Source organism: Falco punctatus (assembly GCF_963210335.1).
Source record: "Falco punctatus genome assembly, chromosome: 3".
Lineage (NCBI taxonomy): Eukaryota > Metazoa > Chordata > Aves > Falconiformes > Falconidae > Falco > Falco punctatus.
The window spans coordinates 23,339,942-23,360,218 of NC_137582.1; the positions used below are offsets into that span (position 1 = coordinate 23,339,942).

The following is a 20,277-nucleotide window of genomic DNA, read 5'->3' on the forward strand; positions in this document are numbered from 1 at the left end:
CTTCAATAATTGACTCATGTATGCTTATTCTTGCCTTAATTCCCATTGCTGATGTTCTTAAGAATTACTTAGAAGCATGAATACATAGTTTATCTTAAACAAAAGCAAAAATTTCAGAATGTTTCTCTAAAACTTGAAAAAATTTACAAAGATTAATGCCTAAATTAAGTACTTAAATTAAATAGACATATTCTGGTAGGCCTGTATAGGGCAAGGGTTTTCTGGTGATTTCTGTGACTGAGTACTTGTATGAAAATTCCTCTCATCTAACTTCAATAACTTTATGGAGAAATAAAAAGTAGATTGGCATAAAGTGTTTCTAAAACCACTGTACAAAGATAGACAACTCTTTCAATTTAAGGCTGGCTCAGTTACCTAATATTAATAGGACCCTAATTTAGAGCTATTGATTAAGTATCTAATAATATGAATACCAGCTTCAGCAAGGCTTAAAATGCATTTGATCACTGAATTTCTTGTTAGCACTATTTTTTTTTACCAATTATTGTAATAAATAAGAAAACTTATTTTCCTAATAAGAATACTTTGTAAAAGCTTTTTTACATTAATCCATCTGGTTTTGTTGTAGTTGTTTCCCACCCCCCCACCCCCCCGCCGAGTTTTCTATTGACTACAAATATAGTCAAAGACTGTTGGGAATTAGTTAGGTGATCACAATATGGGTTGTAATCATATAAATGATCATATGAAAATCCTTCAAGTTTTAGAATAATTTTTGTGGGAGGATGACCTTCTTTGAAAAAGGATATATTCAACTTTTGTGATTTGTTTAGAAAAGCTTTTAAGGGTTTTCTATCTGCCCTTAATATGTGAAAGAAGATAATGTAATTTTATTCTATAACATTTCTAATCATTAGTATTTTTCTCTTTACTTGTGCAGTTAGGAATAGTATTTTTTACTTTTGGCTGTCTAATTAGAAATTAACCTGAATAAGAAGGAGATAATTAAATTAGTTATCATGCTTAACTTTATTTCCTAATATAAAAAAACCCTAAAGCTCTGTGTAGTTTAAATTTTTAAATTTAACAGCAACTTATGTTCATAATTTATTTTCTAATTATTTTGTGGCCACTATTCCTCCAAAGACTGTTGTATTAAAACAAAACCAATGCCAAACAGAAACCCAAAACTGACTTCGTAATTAAAATGAGGGCTTGTCCTAGACAAATCTCATTAAATCAAATTCTCTCTTTACTTTTCAAAATAAGGTCATCTAAGACTAATGTTTCCTGGACCCTATTCAAAGTGGTAAATTTTACACTCCATGCATCTATAATCCAAGTTTACTTTGTTTCCACAGAATATAAATAACTGGAAACAAATAAGAGATTTTCTTGATAAAGGAGGCAAAGAAATTGATTCTGCCACACTTTTCCTCAACTATGTTTTTACAAGTTCCCTGTACCTTTTTAAAAATAAATGAATATCAGAAACAAATACAACAATATTATCAAAACCCCCTCACTTTACAGAATTAATGTTAGCAAGTATAATGTTTTTTAAAGAATACCTTTGTTTAAACACACTAATTATGTGGCATAGTTAGGTTCATTGGTGATAACCATTTAGGTAATGGCCAAATTGGAGAATGGCTTTCTTTTGCCATGTATCAGCAGGAAGCAGCCCTAATCTAGATGAAGAAATGCCTTGTTTGATGCACTAGTTAATGTTTATGGGGATGATTGAAGGCTCTTCCACAGCATTGTTGAATTGGTATTTTTGTGTTTATGTATGCCACATCTCCATTAGTAATTCTGAGTCTATAAATGCATTCGTATTTGTAAATAATCATATAGTCTCTCACTTACCATAGAATGATTGAATGGTTTGGGTTGGAAGGGATCATAATAATTAATTTAGTCTACCACCCCTGCCAAGGGAAGGGACATCTTTCATTAAACCAGGTTACTCAAAGCCCTGTCCAACTGGACCTTGAACACTTCCAGGGATGGGGCATCCACAACTTCTCTAGGCAACCGGTTCCAGTGCCTCACCACCCTTATCATAAAAAAATAATAATATATTCTTCCTTCTGTCAATCTAAATCTACCCTCTTTTAGTTTAAAGCTGTTCTCCATGAAAATGGTGTATACAAAGAAAACATAATGAAAAAAGGGGTCTTTGAAAAATTGATTTTGCTTCCTGTGTCAACAACAGAATATATGAGGTACAGCAAAAAGCAGATCCAGAGTTAACAGTTACTTGAAACATTTTCTCTGCCTCAGGGGAGCTATAGAGCTATAGCTGGGAATCTTGTCCAAGACTCATTTTTAAAACGCAAGGAGGTTAAAAGAAGTATCTTGGAGAAGAGTGCATCTCTGGGATATACTGATCCATTTTGCTCCATGAATGGGATGTCAAATAAGAAACAATAGAATCTGCTGATAAAAGCATATGGCTTCAGAGGCTGAAATCATGTTACTTAAGTCAGTGCATACTATTCAATAAGGTACCTCATACAGCACAATACAAGATGAGAGCATACGCCAGCAACTAACTTCTTCAACCAAAGTTCTAGTGAATCTAGTTTTAAATAGCTTAATTCCAAATAACTGCAACTTGGATACGTCATGACACCTCACGGTGTCACGACATATATGCCCAAGGGTTGAAGAAATTAACAAAATATTCTTTTCTGGGTAGAGGAGTCATAAATAGTTACACATAATGAATTTGGTGGAGCCCAGACTGCTGTTTTGAAAACTGTTTTTTAAAAGTTAATAGCAGAGTACTTTTGGTCCCCCTTGACAAAAAGACAAAAAAATTCCATAGCAAAAAGGAAATAAATATCTCTGCTGTGAGATACTTGACCATGTGCATCTTTTTAGTGGGATTGTGTCCATTATGTCTAATCAGAGGGTGTGAGAATTTAAATTAAATCACTTTCTTTTCCTTGTTTGAACTTTTTTTTTTTTTTTTTTTTTAATGTATACTTCTTGTCACATAAAAAAAAAAACCAATGGAGAGAAAGAACCATATATCATTCTGTAAAACTGTTTAAAAAAACCAGCAAGAAATAATACACATTTGCATGTATATTTTAGCTGGGTAGAGCACTTACAATCTCTTCATCTCTGTTTACACATCTGTAAAACAGAATAATATTAACCTCAAAGAAGTCCTATGAAAAGTAGTCAGAGTAACATGTAAACAGTTAAGTACAAAAAGGTGCTGTGTAAACCTGAAATGAAATACAAAACCTATGGTTTATGTTACACCAAAAAATCCCCACATGAAACTCAGCAGTAAGCAATTAACTGTTTCTTACAGTCGCATGCGTTCCCTTTGAAGCCCTAACATTTTCTTGTAACTGACATACTATTGAATTGTTACCCCTGATTTAACACACACTGTGATTCTGGGTTTGCAGACTAATAAAAATGAACATTTCAGTTAAAAGAAGTAAATGGAGATGGACAGTAGGTACACTTTTCTATTATTTGATAAATTTTAATGCAATTTACTAAGGTAGAAATATTATTTTGCTTTTAAAAATCTCATAGTTTGGGTAATATAAATGGTATCAGGTATTCTTTTCAAAAATTTATTTTCTCAGGTACTATAATTGGAATGCTTATTGATGGACTTTCAGAGAAGTGAACACTTTTTTCTCCCTCGCTTAGAGTAGATTTGAGCTAGAAGTTTAAATAGAAAGCTGTAAGAATTGAGGGACAAAAGCTGAAATCTGGCTTCTAAAAACAGTGATATATTCTTTGGGACATAGAAAGAAAACAATTTAAAATGAGCAAGTAGGAACAGATTTTATTTCTTTTTGAACTTTCACAGTTCGAATAAGCTGTCAACTAATAGTACCGAAAGGTATATAATCATCTGATCTTCCAGAAGCAAAGGTTAAATTCTTGCTGAGAGAAAAATGGTTGAAGGAGATTCAACCTTCTGACTGAGAAAAAAGTTCAAAGTGTAATTATATGTATTCTATGTAATGTATTTATGGTATGTGATTGCGTCTCTATTTTTAATATTTGTAAATTACCAGTTACTAAGATCAAAGCCTTCTGGATTTTTTAATACCATTCAAGAAAATTAAGGCTGTCAATAGTATAGTCAAATATGGAATGATGTTATGCTACCTGCAACGTATGTGATTGTATTGTGTTAATCACGAGTTAATATAAAGTGAAGCAGAAACATCATTGATGCTGTTCTTTTTGGTTGAGTGCATACTCCTTTCTGCTTAAAGATAATATCCTATGCTATGTCTAATAGAACAGAAATAAGTTCAGATTTTGTAACTTAATACCTTTATAACATATTTTTTTTTAAAATGTGCTTATACTTACCTACATTAGAAATTACTGTTTAGAAATATCACAGCTGTGAGTATATCAGTATTCATATTAAAATAATGAAGACTGCAGACTTCATCAGGCATACTGATCAAACTTTAACCTAAATAAATCAGGAATACATAGAGGGGAGAAAACTAAAACAATAAAAGTACTAGATAATGGAATAATTTGTGTAAATACATGCTGCAGCTCCATCACTTAAGGTGTTTAAATCAAGACTTTTCAGTCTTAATAGCTACAAATTCTGAAGCTGTAGACCTGGACCATAAGAATCATCATAATATCATGTCAGAGGATAAGGATCTGCCCAACACAGTGTCCTTTTAGCAGCAGTGAATGTGGCAATCCCAGTAAAATGTAATCTTAGGATAATGCTTACTGATGGTTCTCAGAAGTACTTTCTCAGTCTCCATTAATCTGTGATTGAAGGAGCTGTGGATCTATACATAGTAACTTTGTTTTTAATGGCTCCTCATGAGCTTTCTTCCATTAATTTACAAAACTGCTTTTTTAGGCCATTTAGGTTTAGCATTTTTGATGACAACCTGTAGCAAGCATTTCCACTTCTTAAGCGTGTATTCTGAAAAGAAACATTCCCAGTTTTAAACATGCTATTGTCTTTTTTACTTGATGCTCTCCAATTCTTATACTTGATAGGACTGTAAAAATAATTCTCTGTTCAATTTCACCATGCATCTCATGATTTTATAGATTCCTGTCATGTTTGCCCTTAATAATCTCCTTTTCAGAATGAAGAATTCAAATATATTTATGATTAAAAGAGGCCAATACATAATTGCTATTATCCTGCTTGTCCTTCTCTAAATATTTTCTAATTTCACTTAATTATTTTATAGAGGCCAGTCTAAAATTTCTATCCCCTGCACCCTGGATTTTCATATTTGTGTTAAAATTGCTTGCTTTTCTTTGCTCTTTTCTTGATAAGTCCTCATATCGTATTCCCTTTCTGTCACTACTGAGCAGTGAACTGATGTTTCACAGGAATTACCTGTTACAAACTCAAGATCTCAGTCCCAGGTGGTTAATAGCTAATTCAAAGCCCATCATTGTGAATATAAACCAGGTTTATTTTTTTCCTCATGTGCATTGCTCTACAGTAAATTTCATCTAATATTTTATTACTAACCATTCATTACCATAATGTCTTTCTGTAACTTTTCAGTTAGTTATTGCTTTTACTTCTTTGAAAACTTAATGCCATCAACATATTTTACAACTATTACTTGCAGTTTTCTAAATAATTTAAGAAAATATTGAAAATCACAGTTCCTGACACAAACACCTTTACAGCTTCATGCATTGAAGAAAAATATTTATGCCTACTGTTGTTTTCCTGAATTTCTAAATCATGTATATTTATTTTTTTTTAAACAGCATTTGCTGAAATACTTTGTTGACTGCTTCTTGAAAATTGTGGAGCGAGGTTCTTCTTACAGTTAACATATGCATCATTTCCTTAAGATAAACAAATGTAACTTCTGTCCTAAATGTCTGCATGGAAATGTTGTGTAATATAACTCCATGGAAATAGGGGATAAAAGCTTTATAATTGGGGATGTATATTTAGGCCAATGTATTTGTAAAGTTAAACCCATGCTGGATAAGGACCTGATTAGTCATCTTGCAGGATCACTTAGCATAAATAGCAATAACTGATGTGCTGTTATAGATATTTAAGCTCTTAAGCTTTGCCTATTGGCTTGGTAAAAAAAAAAATCAGAAAGCACAGCATGTACAAAGTAGATATGAAACACAATTTTCTCATTTGTGTTTTAGTTAGGATTACAACATTAATCGCTGATGGATCTGGGAAGCATTATCATAGATTTAGGATATGTTGTGTTAGTTACCAGAAAAATTCCTAATAAAAAAAAAAAATAGACCAAAGATCTACCTTAGCTGTTAGGGAAGATTACATGTAGGACTGAAATAATATAGGAAAATTTCTGCACATCTAATGGTGTTTCAATAGGATATTTTGAAACTATGGTGTATTTTTACATCAGTGTAATACCTAACTTATCAGTAGGCTTTTCCATGCAACTTTTCTTCAGATTAAGTAAATTCTAAGTTTCTTAATCTCACTCTAGTCAGTGCTCTGGGTCTGTTCACTCACTCTCAGTCTATTAAATAAAATATGGTTATTGCTTATAGCTGTCTATCTTATAGCTGTTTTGTTTGGTTTGGTTTTTTTACAAACTGCTCTGCTTGGACTGTATTATCTTTTCAACCTCCTTTCCCTTGTTTAGAAATAACACTAGCAATACTTCAGAGGAAATGGTATATTTTTCACTCAAAACTTTGAGACTGACATTCTTCCAAAAAAATAGAATAAGAACAATATAGTAATCCTTAAGCAAATGTCACAGGAATAGAGGCCTTTATATTTTTAAATGTGGTGTTATGATCTAAATGGAAAAAAAAGGTAAGCTATGAAGCATTTGAAAGCTTTCCAGCATGCCACAGTTATTAGAAACAATATCATCTTCATCATATAGGTAGTAGTGTTGCTTTTTTTCCACTTATAATATATGCTTATATCTTGGTTTGCAATTTATTTTTCTTCTGTATACCTGCTTTTCTTCTGTACACCTATTTTTGTTCTGTACTTTTTGCTAGCTTTCAACAAGCACTGTTTTCCCTCTTTTGGACATACTATAATTATCTCTGGTTTTCTAAGTGTCTTCTTGTACCCTTGTTTTATAGGAACTAAATTAAACTAAATGAAAGAATATGCATGTTAGCGTTGAACAGTCTAATCGGTTCAGTGATGTTTGATTGTTTTTGATATTGAGGAATCACCATTTCTGAATCAGTATAAAAAATTCTGTACAACAACTTGTCCTTAAACTGTGAGCTGAATGTGATCTGTGTATAATAAGAGCATACATAAACAGACAGTAAGACACAACTAAGCAAGCATTAGTAAACCATTTGTGAAGTTTCTCACTGGCTGGAAATACCTTTGCTTCATGCCAGTTAATATGCTAGAAACTTGTAGCACCAGTAGCTTGTCATAGTTTCTTCTTGTCTTACTGATATGTTGACGAATTTTGTAGTGCTTACTTTTCATAATAATTGTTGAATCTCATTAATTGAAGGAAAACCTAGTGTAAATTACTGGTATTTGAATATAGGTAGCTGATTTTACAAATTTTAAAGTAAATTTTGGAGAAGTCTTATTCTTCCACTTTCAAAAGTACTTACATATAAGCACACAAGAGAAAATATGGCATAATAAGTGTCATTAAAGGGAAATTCTCTGTCAGTATACAATTAGATACTTTGATATTGATGTTGGATGAAAAAGCAACATATCCTTTTCTAGAACTCTGCCCTTGTCCTTTTCACAGAATATGTCCTTATTCGTTTCTTTAAAAAAGAAGAACAAAACAGTATACTCTGAAAGAAACTTATGCTTTCTGTTGCTGGACACATGACATTATAACACATCATTTGTGCATAGGTAAAACTACATTTGTTTATTTAGCACATTTTTTATTTAGTGGGATATAATTTCAGTTTTTCAGTTTATAGTCAAGTTTTTAAAAGACTGTTTTGTAAGACAACAAGAATAAATTGTTTCTGTAAGGTAAAAACATTATGGATGAGGTTAATCTCAGTTTTCTTCAGCTATCTAAAAACTGAATATCTAGTTTACACTAGTTATCCAGGTTCTACCTCTAGTTAATGGAGAAAGATAGTGCCCTCCAGAGCATGATTCATTCCACTTCAGGAAAAATGTCAAGAAATAAACCCCAAAAAACGATATATCTTTTAGGTAGCTTAGGCAAAATGATATAAATTCATTTTAGGTATACAATCAATCTTAAGACTTTTTTGTCTGTAGGGATAAATAAACTAATTTAAACACTTACCTGTTTAAATGCATAGTAATAATAATAGATGTTTGAGTTTTAGTTTAGTCAAACTGAAACAAACCAATGGAAAGAATAGAAGGTGGTACGGTGTGGTGTTTCTTTTGCAGTTCTGTGTTATATAGCAGATGCAACATACTAATATTATTTATTATTATGGCAAATAGTATAGTATATAATATATATACTGTGATAGTATATACTATAATTAATATAATGTAACCTAATATAATCAGTAATTTAAAAATAAAGTACTGTTTTGAATTTTTTTCCCCCACCTATTGTGCTGTTGCATATCCAGAAAGGGTTTCACATGTAGGTATAACGAGACAGGCCAGGTGAGAGGGCCTGGAGCTGCAGAAAAGGGGAAGCAGAAGGGGAAAGGAAACCAAAGGAAAATTATAAATGATGTAATGTAATCAACTTTGCTGATTTTGGAGGAAAGAAATGTGTTAATTAGGAGAGTTCAATCATGTTTCAGCTCCAGGAAAGGGCCTAAAACTGACTTTTCTCCCAGTTTATATGGAATTATGCCCATCTGTGGCAAAAATTATATGTAGCTTTTTCTGTGCAATTTCTCTTGATTTCCTCATTCTGAGCTTCTGGTGCTTCTAACTGCCCCATCTCCTGTCCCCAAACACATTCTTACTGTCTTTTCATATATTCAGATAAACAGTTTCTTTTCTCAAACACAAGAAGATACAGCACTTCCCATGTCCTTCCTCTCTTAGCCTGGGAGCGCAGGAATACAGTAACAAGGAAGAGGACAGGCCAGCATGTTTTCAGTCAACACTTTATTTACAGAAGAAAAATGAAGGAAGAACAGCAGACTGTGCTTACAGCTCAGACCTAGAGCCATGCACTCCAGCTTTTTGTGTCTCTGAGATGACAGAATGGAACAGGTATTTTCTTCATCTTCGTGTGCGGGAGGAAAACAGCACCTGAGAGCTTTAAGAACCAGAACTCTTTCTGCCATTCCTTACCTGTTCCTTGTTTGTACAGAGAATCCTTTATTCTTTCTTTTCCTCCCTAATCTTCTGGATGTCCTGACAGGAAATGTAGGACTTCACCTGAGAGAACAGGTGAGACTACCGATGGAACATGGGTAGCTCGCAATGAAAGGCAGATAGTTCAGTAAAGGTTTTTTTCACAGACTAAGATTAAAAAAAAAAAAGACAGTGGTGTATGTCAGATCATACATTGTGAAGAACTAGTATAAATTCATGTTGATTTGCCTTGACCAAGTACAGTTACCTGGCACACCCATGTGTGGTTTGGAAAATCTCCACAACTTTTATGTTGACCATTGATATTAAATATAACCTGATTCACATGTGTTTAGTTTGCTAATAACCATAAACTTGTGCTATCTCTATGATAGTATTGAAATACAATTCCATTATATTTGATGGCTTAGGTAGGTTTGTGTTGGCTAGTCACAGAATCACAGAATGGTTGGGGTTGGAAGGGACCTCTGGAGATCACTTAGTCCAAACCTCTTCTCACCTAGAGCAGGCTGCACAGGATCACGTCCAGGCACCTTTTGAGTATTTTCAGAGGAGATTCCGCAGCCTCTCTGGGCAGCCTGCTCCAGTGCTGTATCACCCTCAAAGTAAAGAAGTTCTTCATCATATTCAGATGGAAGTTCCTGCGTTTCAGTTTCTGCCCATTGCACCTTGTCCTGTTGCTGGGCACCACTGAAAAGAGCCTGGCCCCATCCTCTCGACACCGACACTTAACACATTTGTATGCATTAATAAAATACCCTCTCAGTCTCCTCCAGGCTAAGTAGACCCAGCTCTCTCAGCCTTTCCTCATAAGGGAGATGCTCCAGTCCCCAAATCATCTTTGTAGCCCTCTGCCGGACCCTCTGCAGTAGTTCCTTGTCTTTCTTGAAGTTATACATTAACACATTGGGAAACTTGTGTAAGGGCAATCTGTAGCTTCAGTAGCTATAGAAAATGTATATAATTAAATATTTAGTGTATTATGTATATATATACATATGTGTTCCTTTTATCTTTTGACAGATTTAAAAACTTAATTTTCAGTTATTTCATGTTTTCTATTTTATATATCTGATTATTTTTTGCAACGTTATGTGTACTCCATTCAGTTTCATTTGCTCATTCACTCTGGTTAATAATTATCTGTTGGTGATAAGCAGTTCCATACCCTTACTCATGTAAGTAAAAATACTTTTCTAGTAGTTTACACATAAACATATCACTAGCCTTATTTTGACCTCTAGTCTGCAGTGCACACTGCATAAGAGGCTTACACTGTTAAAATTAGTTTTTACTGCTTCCAAGTTCAGGAACACTAAATAGCTGTTTTATTTTGGTATTTGCTTGGAAATTAATTTGGATTTACTGAACAGGGTACTACTAGTAGGGATTCTACTTTGTATTCACAAGCACTTAATATTTTTCCTGTCACAGCATATGCTAAAAAGTGTCAGCCATTACAGAGAAATCTAACAAATATTGCTAAAGGTTACTGCTACAGACATTGAGTAGTCTGAATTTATTAGAAATAACTGGCAGGCAACCAGACATTTGGAATTGTAAGAGAAGTCCAAAAAATTACACCTCTGCTACTATTTTCATTTAAAAATTAAACAGTGATAGTAACACTGCTAGGCTCAGAGATATGCGGTTATTGTTATGGCAAACTGAAGTATTCCACTGAACATTATAAGATGAGATCTTCCAATTTGTTTATGTGAGCTGGTCAAAATTTATTTAAGTTTCCTTAACAAAAGCAATATTTATATATGCATGAATTCTGTAAGATCATCTCTTTAAGATGTCATCTTTCAGTCTTTCCCTTCAAAAATTCTTCTCAGTGATTACTGAAAAATTTCTCTTCAAAGAGCCCAACATTCATTCAAGTTATCTTGTAGTTTTACTGGACATTTTTCTCAGGCAAAAAGGGGTGAATAGCAGTTCATTTGGTGTCTACATGAGTGTAATCTAATTTTAAAATATTGTCAGTCCATCATTACAGTGTATTGCTAGTTCATCCTAAATACAAAGAAAAACTTCATACAGTTTTTATCTGTTGCTTGTTATGAAGCTAAATATTTAAAAGGATTACTCACAGAAGGCTAGGTTCAACAGGAGGAGGCAGATAGAAATTCTAACAGTCGGTATCCTCTGACTTTTTCAACAACATAGTAAAAGTAATTTTTCTCCTTTCACCATAAGTTAAGACAGCAATAAGTCATATAAACCTTTCTACCTTTAGCATCTGTGAGTTTATTAAACATATTTTCTATTATTAAACAATTTTATGTAAAATTCTTGCCTTGCAGTATATGAATGTTAAGCTACTTCATATGAATAAATAATAAAGCTTAACTTTAAAATCCTCCAACATGCAGATATTCTGCTGGTTTTTTATGGATTTTATTTTTTCCAAGGCTAATACATATACATGGCTAATTCTAGGTGTCTTGAAGGTGACATCCAAAGGAAATGGTAGAAGAACTGGAAAACTTAAATGATGTCTTGTTTCTCACAAAAAAAAAAAAAAAAAAAAAAAAAAAAAAAAAAAGAAATCTCTTTCCTCCCCTCCTCTTCCTAAAACAAAACAAACAAATGAAAAAAAGGGTTTTCTGAAACTCCAGCAATGAAACCTAGTTTGTCGTTATACTACTGTGTCACCTCTTAATGCAGTTGTCTGTTTTTGTGGAGAATTCGTCTTATGGGAAAGGGCACAAGATTTTCTCCTATCTGATGATCATCTGATTGATGACTCTAATCTGATTAGCTGTAAAGCCTTGTTGAGTCTTTCTCATTGAGAGACAATCTCACAGAATAGTTTCCTGCTTTTTGCTTCCTATAGTTATGTCTGAATCCTATTTAAAGCATAGCTTTTCTCTGTTGTCACTTATCATTAAGCTGACCGGCCATGATCCATCCCTTAGCACAGTGAATGGGGTCTCCAGACTAGGGAGCTAAGATGCATGAAAAGTTTGCATTTTTTGCTTCTTAGTGTACTTGTTATCTTTAATCACCATAGAGATCATTTCTCTAGTGAGAGATCTCTCTCTCTCTGTCTTTTAAAGAAGGTTGTAGCTTCTGAACAATGTTGCACTTCCCTCCCCCCCCCCCTTTTTTTTATTCTCAAACAAAACTTAAATATGGTATTATAAATCTTTTATAAGACCTGATAGGAAAAACTTCACAGCTAAATCATAAGCAAAGAGAGGATGTCATCAGTGGAGCTGATGAAGAATCAGATATATTTTTTTCTTTCACTGTGAAATAAAATTCCCATGCTGTTGTGGGCAAAACTCTCTTTTGGAAAGATTATTTAGTCTGATGACAGAAATTCTGTTTAAAACTATGAGAAGTTACCTTCTGCAGAGCAACTTTGAATTCTGAGGAAGTCCTTTAGCTCTGTAATAAGTGTATACCACAATCATTAGATACCAGAACACCTTATTTTTTCATTCACAATCAGAATAAACCTATTTTAAACATAGTAGAAAAGATTTATTTAAAACACCATGATCAAGCATGATGATAATTTAAAAGTATCATTCATAACAAATGGATTGCTTTATCTGGGTTTTCGTTTGTTGGGATTTTTTTTTTCAGTTCTTCAAAACTAATTTGGTACAAGAGAAACGGTGATGTTACTGTAGAAAATAACAACCATGATGTAAGCCATGTATATCTTTCCCAGACTGAAACATATTTTTTTACTCCCGTTTGAAATAGCTCATGGTTGGGTACATATATGTATATTAAGAATTACAGAGGTAATTTAGGCCGTATTTTATTTACTAGGGTTGATACTCCTTTTGACAGTGACAGTTACTAAGACCTATCATTATAAGTGCTGATTCAGTCTTGAAGCAAACATCTGAGCTTCATCAGGAAGGCAGAGACAAAATACAAATTCCAGTATATGTGGTAACAATGCTTAAACCATGTTAGTCCTTTTGGTAATATTTTAAAGGCAAGTGAATTATATCGGTAATGGACTTGATTTTACACTAAAGCTTTCTGAGTTCAATAAGTCATTAGGCATACAAAATATCCCGCTGATGTGAGTGGGAAACCTAGAGTTAGGAAAGACAGCTCATCTTATTCTGCTAATATCCATAACAGTTATTCAGAGTGTTTCTTTAGCTATGATGCCTGGCAGAAGCATATATTTTACCCAGGTAGATATAACTTGATCAGGACAGTCCAAATGGCTATTATACATTATCTGTAAAGGTTTGACTTTTCAGTTTGGTTTAATTCTTCACTGGGACAGAAGTGACAGCAATTCAGGGATCAGTATGGAAGATTCTGATGGTACACGGCCCTGGAGACATGAGAAGTCTATGGCATCATGTTAATTTTCAGGGATCACCTCCTCAAAGCTCAAGAGTGGTCCATCCCAATGATCAAGAAATAAGAAATGGTGGCAAAAGGCCTAAGTGGATGAACAAGGAGCTACTGACAAAACTTTAACATGACAAAGAAGTGTACAGGATGTTGAAGTGGGGTCAGATGTCCTGGAAGAAATACAGACAATTGAAACCCACTGCAAAGATGGGGTTAGGACAGCCAAAGCTCATCTGGAGCTGCATCTGGAAAGGCACATGAAAGGATTCTACAGATAAATCAGCAACAAAAGGGAGAGCAGGGAAGATGTGGGTCCATTCTTGGATGGGGTAGGGTCCCTTGTGCAAAAGGATGCAGAGAAGACTGAATTACTAAATGCCTTCTTTCCTTCAGTCTTTACAAGTAAATCAGCCTTGGGCAGTCTCAGACCCCTGAGACCAGGAGAAAAGTCTAGAGCAAGGTGATTTGGAGGAGGACCAAGTGAGGCAGCACTTAATCAAAGTGGGCATACACAAGCCCATGGGACCTGATGGGATGCATCCGCAAGCACTGATGGAGGTCAGTTACCTTTGAAAGGTCATGATGGTTGAGAGAGGTTCCCAAGGGCTGGAAGACAAGAAACATCGCTCATCTTCAAGAATGGCAAGGAGAAGGATCGAGGGTACTATATGCCAGTTGGCCTTACCTCTGTACCTGGGAAGAGGATAAAGCAAATAGTTCTGGTCTTCTTCTCCAAACATATTAAGGACAGGAAGATGACTGAAAGTTGCCATGGATTTAAAAAAAGGTAAATCAGTCCTAACGGATCAGATAGACTTTTACAATAACATGACTAGCTTGGTGGTTGAGTGGAGGGCACTGGATGTTGTTTAGCCTGACTTTAGCAAGCCTTTCAACACAGGCTTGCATAACATCCTCATTGGCAAACTGATGAAGTACCGACTAAATAAGCAGACAGTGAGGAGAACTGAAAACCAGCTGAACGGCCAAGCTCAAATGGTTGTGGTCAGCAGCATGAAGGATAGCTGGCAGTCAGTCAGTAACCGTGTACCCCAGGGACTGACACTGCAGCCAGTACTGTTTAGTGATAAATTACTGACATGATAAGACAGAGTGCACTCTCAGCAAGTCTGTAGATGATACAAAACTGGATGAGTGTCTGATACACCTATGGTTGTGCTGCCATTCAGAGGGACCTCAAAGGCTCAGAGAAAAGGGGAGACGAGAAGCTCATGAAGTTCAGCAGAAAGAAATAAACAGTCTGCAGCTAAGGAATAACCCCATGTACTAGTACAGGGTCCACCTGGCTGAAAAGCAGGTTTGTAGAAAAGGTTCTGAGGGTCCTGTTGGATGCAAGTTGAACACAAGCCAGCAGTGTCCCTTGTGGCAAAGAATGCCACCAGCCTCCTGGGATGTGTTCAGCAAAATGTTGCCAGCAGCTCGACAGATCAGCACTGGTGAGTTGCATTTGGGGTGGTGTATCTGGTGCTGGTCTCCCCAGTACGAGAGACGGGCATACTGGAGTGAGTCCAGCAAAAGGTGACGCAGATGACAAAGGGACTGGAGCATCAGACATACAAGGAGAAAGTGAAAGGCTTGGGACTGTTCAGCTTGGAGAGGAGAAAGTGCAGGGGGAACTCATCAATGTGTATAAATTCCTAGGAAATAAAAGAGGCAGATCCAGATTTCTCAGTGGTGCCCAGTGACAGAACAAGGGCCAATGGGCACAAACAGAAACTGAAATTCCCTTTAAACAAGAAAGAAACACCTTAGTATAAGGGAGACAGGACACTGGAACAGGTTGCCCAAAGAAGTTGTGAAGTCTCCATCCCTGTAGACATTTGAAACCTGACTGGCCATGGGCCTGCGCAGTCTGCTCTAAATGACTGTACTCTGAGCAAGAGGGCTGGTCTAGATGATCTCTGGAGGCTTCTAGTCTCAATTATTCTCTGATTTTGTAGTAGAAGTTATACAGATAATATTGTTCATTAATATAATATTGTGTAATTAATCCCAGTATTTTTTCTTATTTTTTAAACAGGCCAATTAAAGGACTGAAGTAATCTCTGTACATGTTTATTTTACACTTTAAAACTGAAAAAAATTCCTTTGATGAAATTTTTAACCAGTCAACTATTTTGTGCCAATTCCATCTGCTGTTAGATTTTTGCAAACACATTAAAAATATCCGGATGTTATATTGATGAAGGCCAAAGAAACATCTAGATATTCGGAGGCATGGGAAATTCTCTTGTCTAGCTCTTGCCTGGTTAAAAGGGAGCTTGCTTGTGCTGATGTATTTTGAATTAATGAATTCCCTCAATTTCCTAAATTAATAACAGTATTAATACTACAGTTTGCCTGGAATTTTGACAGAGAAAAAAAATTCCCACAAATATAAAAGTATAAAAAGCATATATTTGTTGTTTGTTTTTAAAAAAATTTTTGAGGAAATACATAGTGTTGTAAATATGAAAATTCCAAGATGAAAGCTTCTTTGGATGCCCTAGCATTAGCAAAATGTTAAGTCACAAAATAGAGAGAGAAAGAAAGATATTTTATTTTTAAATAGCATTGCTACAAAGCAATGAAGGCCAAGACAAACGTAAATTCAGGAATAATTTGAAGCCCAAATTTATATGCCAAGTTTGGTCAGGTGACTTTTAATATTTCATGATAGTTGACAGGGTATATCATATGATAGTGAGCCATTTGTTAGGGAATACTTATTCGTCCATCATTTAAAAAAAAAAAAAACTAGATCACCCCCAAATTCTTCAGTTAAAGTGTTTTCATCTTTATTTGGACTGGGTAATAACTTTCAATGAGTTTCCCAAAGGCAGATCATACTGAATATTCACCAATTTATTTATTTATTTATTTATTTATTTTTAATTTTGAAGCAGATACTTTGAAATTTTCTTCAACTTATATTACTTATGGTTTGTTTTTACGAAAATTGTTTTCAAGCACTAGGAAAAAACCAGAATAAACACATGCCATATGGGGTAGACAAGAATGACCCCAGAAAACACAGAAGCAATGAAATGTTCTTTTTCTAATAACTAGAATTTCTCTTCTTGTGACATAATTGCAGCTGGTCAGGTATCAGTCACTGATGTATTACAACATTTCACAGCTGATTTAATAAAAAATGAGTGTCCTGGCACAGGAAGAAGAAGGAAGATCTATAATCTATCTCCACTACTGGATCAACCATATTCCTGCTTGACTTGAAGAAGCAGCTTGATTCACTTAAACTTAAATTGATCATAAAACTGTGGGCTCAAAAACCCTTACCTGACCTTGCTGCTGTTTCATAGTAACTACTTTCTGCCAGTAGTTCCTATTTGTCAGTGCTTTTGTGTCTCAGCCATACTAATCACCTTAAGTTTCTTCATAATATATTTGATAGTAAATGATAAATTTTGGTTACCTTCTCAGATTTTACATGTATTTTATTGAGAAATACGCAACTGACAGTGAAAAAACAGTTGCCAAAAATGATACGTAGACCTTTCTCTTTCCAAAATGACCAATTTAAAGTCACATATTTATTCACTTTCTTCAGTGTTATACTTTTAGACAGGAAGGTGCTTAAAACAAAGCTGGAGGCAATAACAATCTTGAAATACTTATGAAAGAAGCCTTTGGATGTGGCTCACTATATGGTATAAATGCTGTGTATATATTTTATAATAACCCATTACAACACAAATATAGCTTATAAATTCTATTTTTACAGTTTTCCCCAGATACAGCTCTTGATAATAGTTACGTGTGCTTGTTAAGTTATGCCTCAACATTTCCCTGAATTTTCCATGCATAGTTTGCAACTTAATTCAAAATGGGAAATAGCAGTGGAAGTCATGAGGAACTTTACTTGTCTCAATAACAAAATGAAATTAATTGAGTATGAAAATAAGATTTGATAAAAGTACAAATGTGATAGAAACTATTAGCTGGATTAAGTTTGTTAGTTATCATTAACACCACCAAAGAGAAAACTGGAATGCAACTATTACTTTAAAAAATAAGCAGAGCTAGTAAAAACATCAGTGTTTAATATTTTTGAGACTGAAGGAAAAATGACAGAGATAATTTGGTATCTCACTTATGGTTCCTCCTAAAAATGGACAAAAGTCTTCGGAAGTGTCTCACACACAGTTTTAAAATTACTTTTGTTTAAATTTTATAAATATAACATCCAGTCTTTCCCTTTAAACAGAGGTTTTCTTGTTTAAAAATGGCTTCTTTTCTTGAAAAGGGAATATGATATGATCGTGCCTTTTTTTTTTTGAATCAGTAAAAAATAAAGAAAAAAGTCAACAATTTGAAGACATCACATTTTTAGTATACAGTTTTTCAAGCTTTAAGTGTATATAAATTGAAAGAATTGTAGATGCCTATCTTAGTCCTTTATAACAGAATATACCAGATAAAGATATCATAGAACATATGGCAAACAAATATAATATAGTAGCAACATTTTGGAATATTTGTATCAAAATACCTAACCTGGATAATGAACCAGAATTGGTTCTGTTACTCTTTATAGGTGTTCCAGTACCTACAAATATCTAACTACTTCCGTGTTTTAATATTTTTACTCCTTAAGCCATTTCCCCTCCATTGCTAGTTATGGTGATAAAATTAATATGTAGATGTTTTGTCAATACTAGAATTAGTAAATACTAGGCACTAGAATTAGTCCAAACAATCTGTTTTTCTTTTCACTGTTTACTTATATTGAAAGTGTAAACAGCTGTGATGTGAATGTGTTGCACAGGCTTTTGAACTTAAATGAAAAAATAATGTTCTTGAATTGAGTTGTTCTGTTGGCATGACTTTTACATTTTGTTGTTGTTATTCAGTGTATATATTCTGAAAAGTGTTTGTTGCTTTGAATCACTTGCTTATTTATTTTGCAATGATAAAGATGTTAATGTTCTTAAGAAAAATGAAACATTCCAAGGTAAGTAAAGCTTACAGAAGCTTATCAACAAATATTAATAAACCACAATATATAGCAGTATGCCTAGTATCATAAAGGAGGACATTTAACTGTGAATTTAGATGTTTGTTGGGTAGCAGAGAGCAGAGAATTCAAAAGTATATTCAACAGCAGAAAAATGGTGTATTGGGTCTGGCTGAGCCCCACTGCAGCCCTCTCAGTGCTGGGCTTTGTATTGGTAGCTAGCAAGATGGTGATAACACACCAGTGTTGGGGCTACCGCTGAGCAGTGCTGCACAGCATCAAGGCTGCCCCTCCAGCATTCCCCCTGCCCCTCACCAGCAGGCTGGGGGTGGGCAAGATTCGGGAGGGGACACAGCCAGGACAGCTGACCCAAAGTAGCCAATGAGACATTCCATACCATGTGATCTCTGCTCAGATATAAAAGCTAAGAGCAAGGAGGAGGATGGTGAGGCATTTGTTATTTACAATGTTTGTCTTCTGGAGGAACTGTTCCGTGTACTGAAGCCCTGTTTTCCGGGAAGTGGCCAAACAGCACCTGCTGATGGGAAGTAGAGAATAACATCTTTTGATTTCCTTTGCTTCCCTGTGCACAACCTCTGCTATTGCTTCATTAAACTGTCTTTATCTTGACTCACAAGGTTCTTTTTTTCATCTTATTTTCTCCCACCCTGTTCTGCTGAAGAGGGGAGTGATAGAGCGTCTTGGTGGGCACCTGGTGGCCAGCCAAGGTCAACCCACCACAAATGGTTTGGTTCCCTCATTACTAGAATCTTTTAATGAGTGTATGTGTGGTCTGTATACCTTCATTGTCTCTTTTATGTATATAGAATTACATTTTTATCCATGTACCACTGTAATGTTATAAAAAATAACTTTAATCATCAGAGTAACTAATTAATTGATCAGAGAAGTTATGAAATAAACTTGGTTTTTATTTAAATATTTTTAAAACAATATATTAATGTATGTTTTGTTCTCTTATCTTTTTTTGTTTTGTTTTGTTTTGTTTGTTTTTCCTTTTTTATTCTGTCCCCCTTTTTTTTTTTGGCCATTGGTGCCTCTTGCTTTTCCTTCTTCCTGTTCGGTCAGTGGTTTTTGGCCAGTTTGTATTTTTCCAGACATCACTCCATGATGTAGTTGAAGTATACGATGGTCCAACTCTTCAGTCATCTTTGTTATCCTCTCTCTCAGGATCTCATTCAGGTATCCTTTAATAGAACTGTCATTAAACTGTTGTTTGTTTTTAGGAACCTAGAAAGATAGTGTAGTCAGTAAAAAAAGGAAAAAATTATTGTCTTATTTTCATATATTCAATTCAGGCATATATATGAAATCAGGATTTTGAACTAAAAATATAATCATTCAAAACTCTGCATTAATGAATAAATGAGGTAAATGGAATCTATTCTTTTTAGATTTTTCCCCCCTGATATTTAGCTCCTATAGTGAGTGTTTGGGGCTTCTCACTCTGTGCATTTGTGACTTTTATTTAGCGAGCAATCTGAACTGTGTATTACATGCTTCAAAGGAAAAACAGTGTGTGTTTGTAGCAAAGTAAATTCTATAGATTATGTGCACATCTACTCGGTTAAAAGAGGTATGGATTTTGGGTTTGTTTGTTGATTTGTTTGTTGGAGGGGTTCTTGTAAAGAAAACCAACAAATATTCCTAATAACTCACATGAGTTTTAGTTCCCCTTTTTACAACAGCATAATACTGT

At 34.5% G+C, this 20,277-nt stretch overlaps 1 protein-coding gene across 1 annotated transcript in view; it reads left to right on the top strand.

Annotated features, from left to right (window-relative positions):
- The window catches only part of CSMD3 (CUB and Sushi multiple domains 3), a 740,574-nt gene that overhangs the window by 569,044 nt on the left and 151,253 nt on the right, over positions 1-20,277 (top strand). The window contains exon 32 of the mRNA XM_080381544.1: positions 19,647-19,760. Coding sequence (XP_080237670.1) covers positions 19,647-19,760 — 114 coding nt within the window. The remainder of the gene's footprint in view (positions 1-19,646; positions 19,761-20,277) is intronic.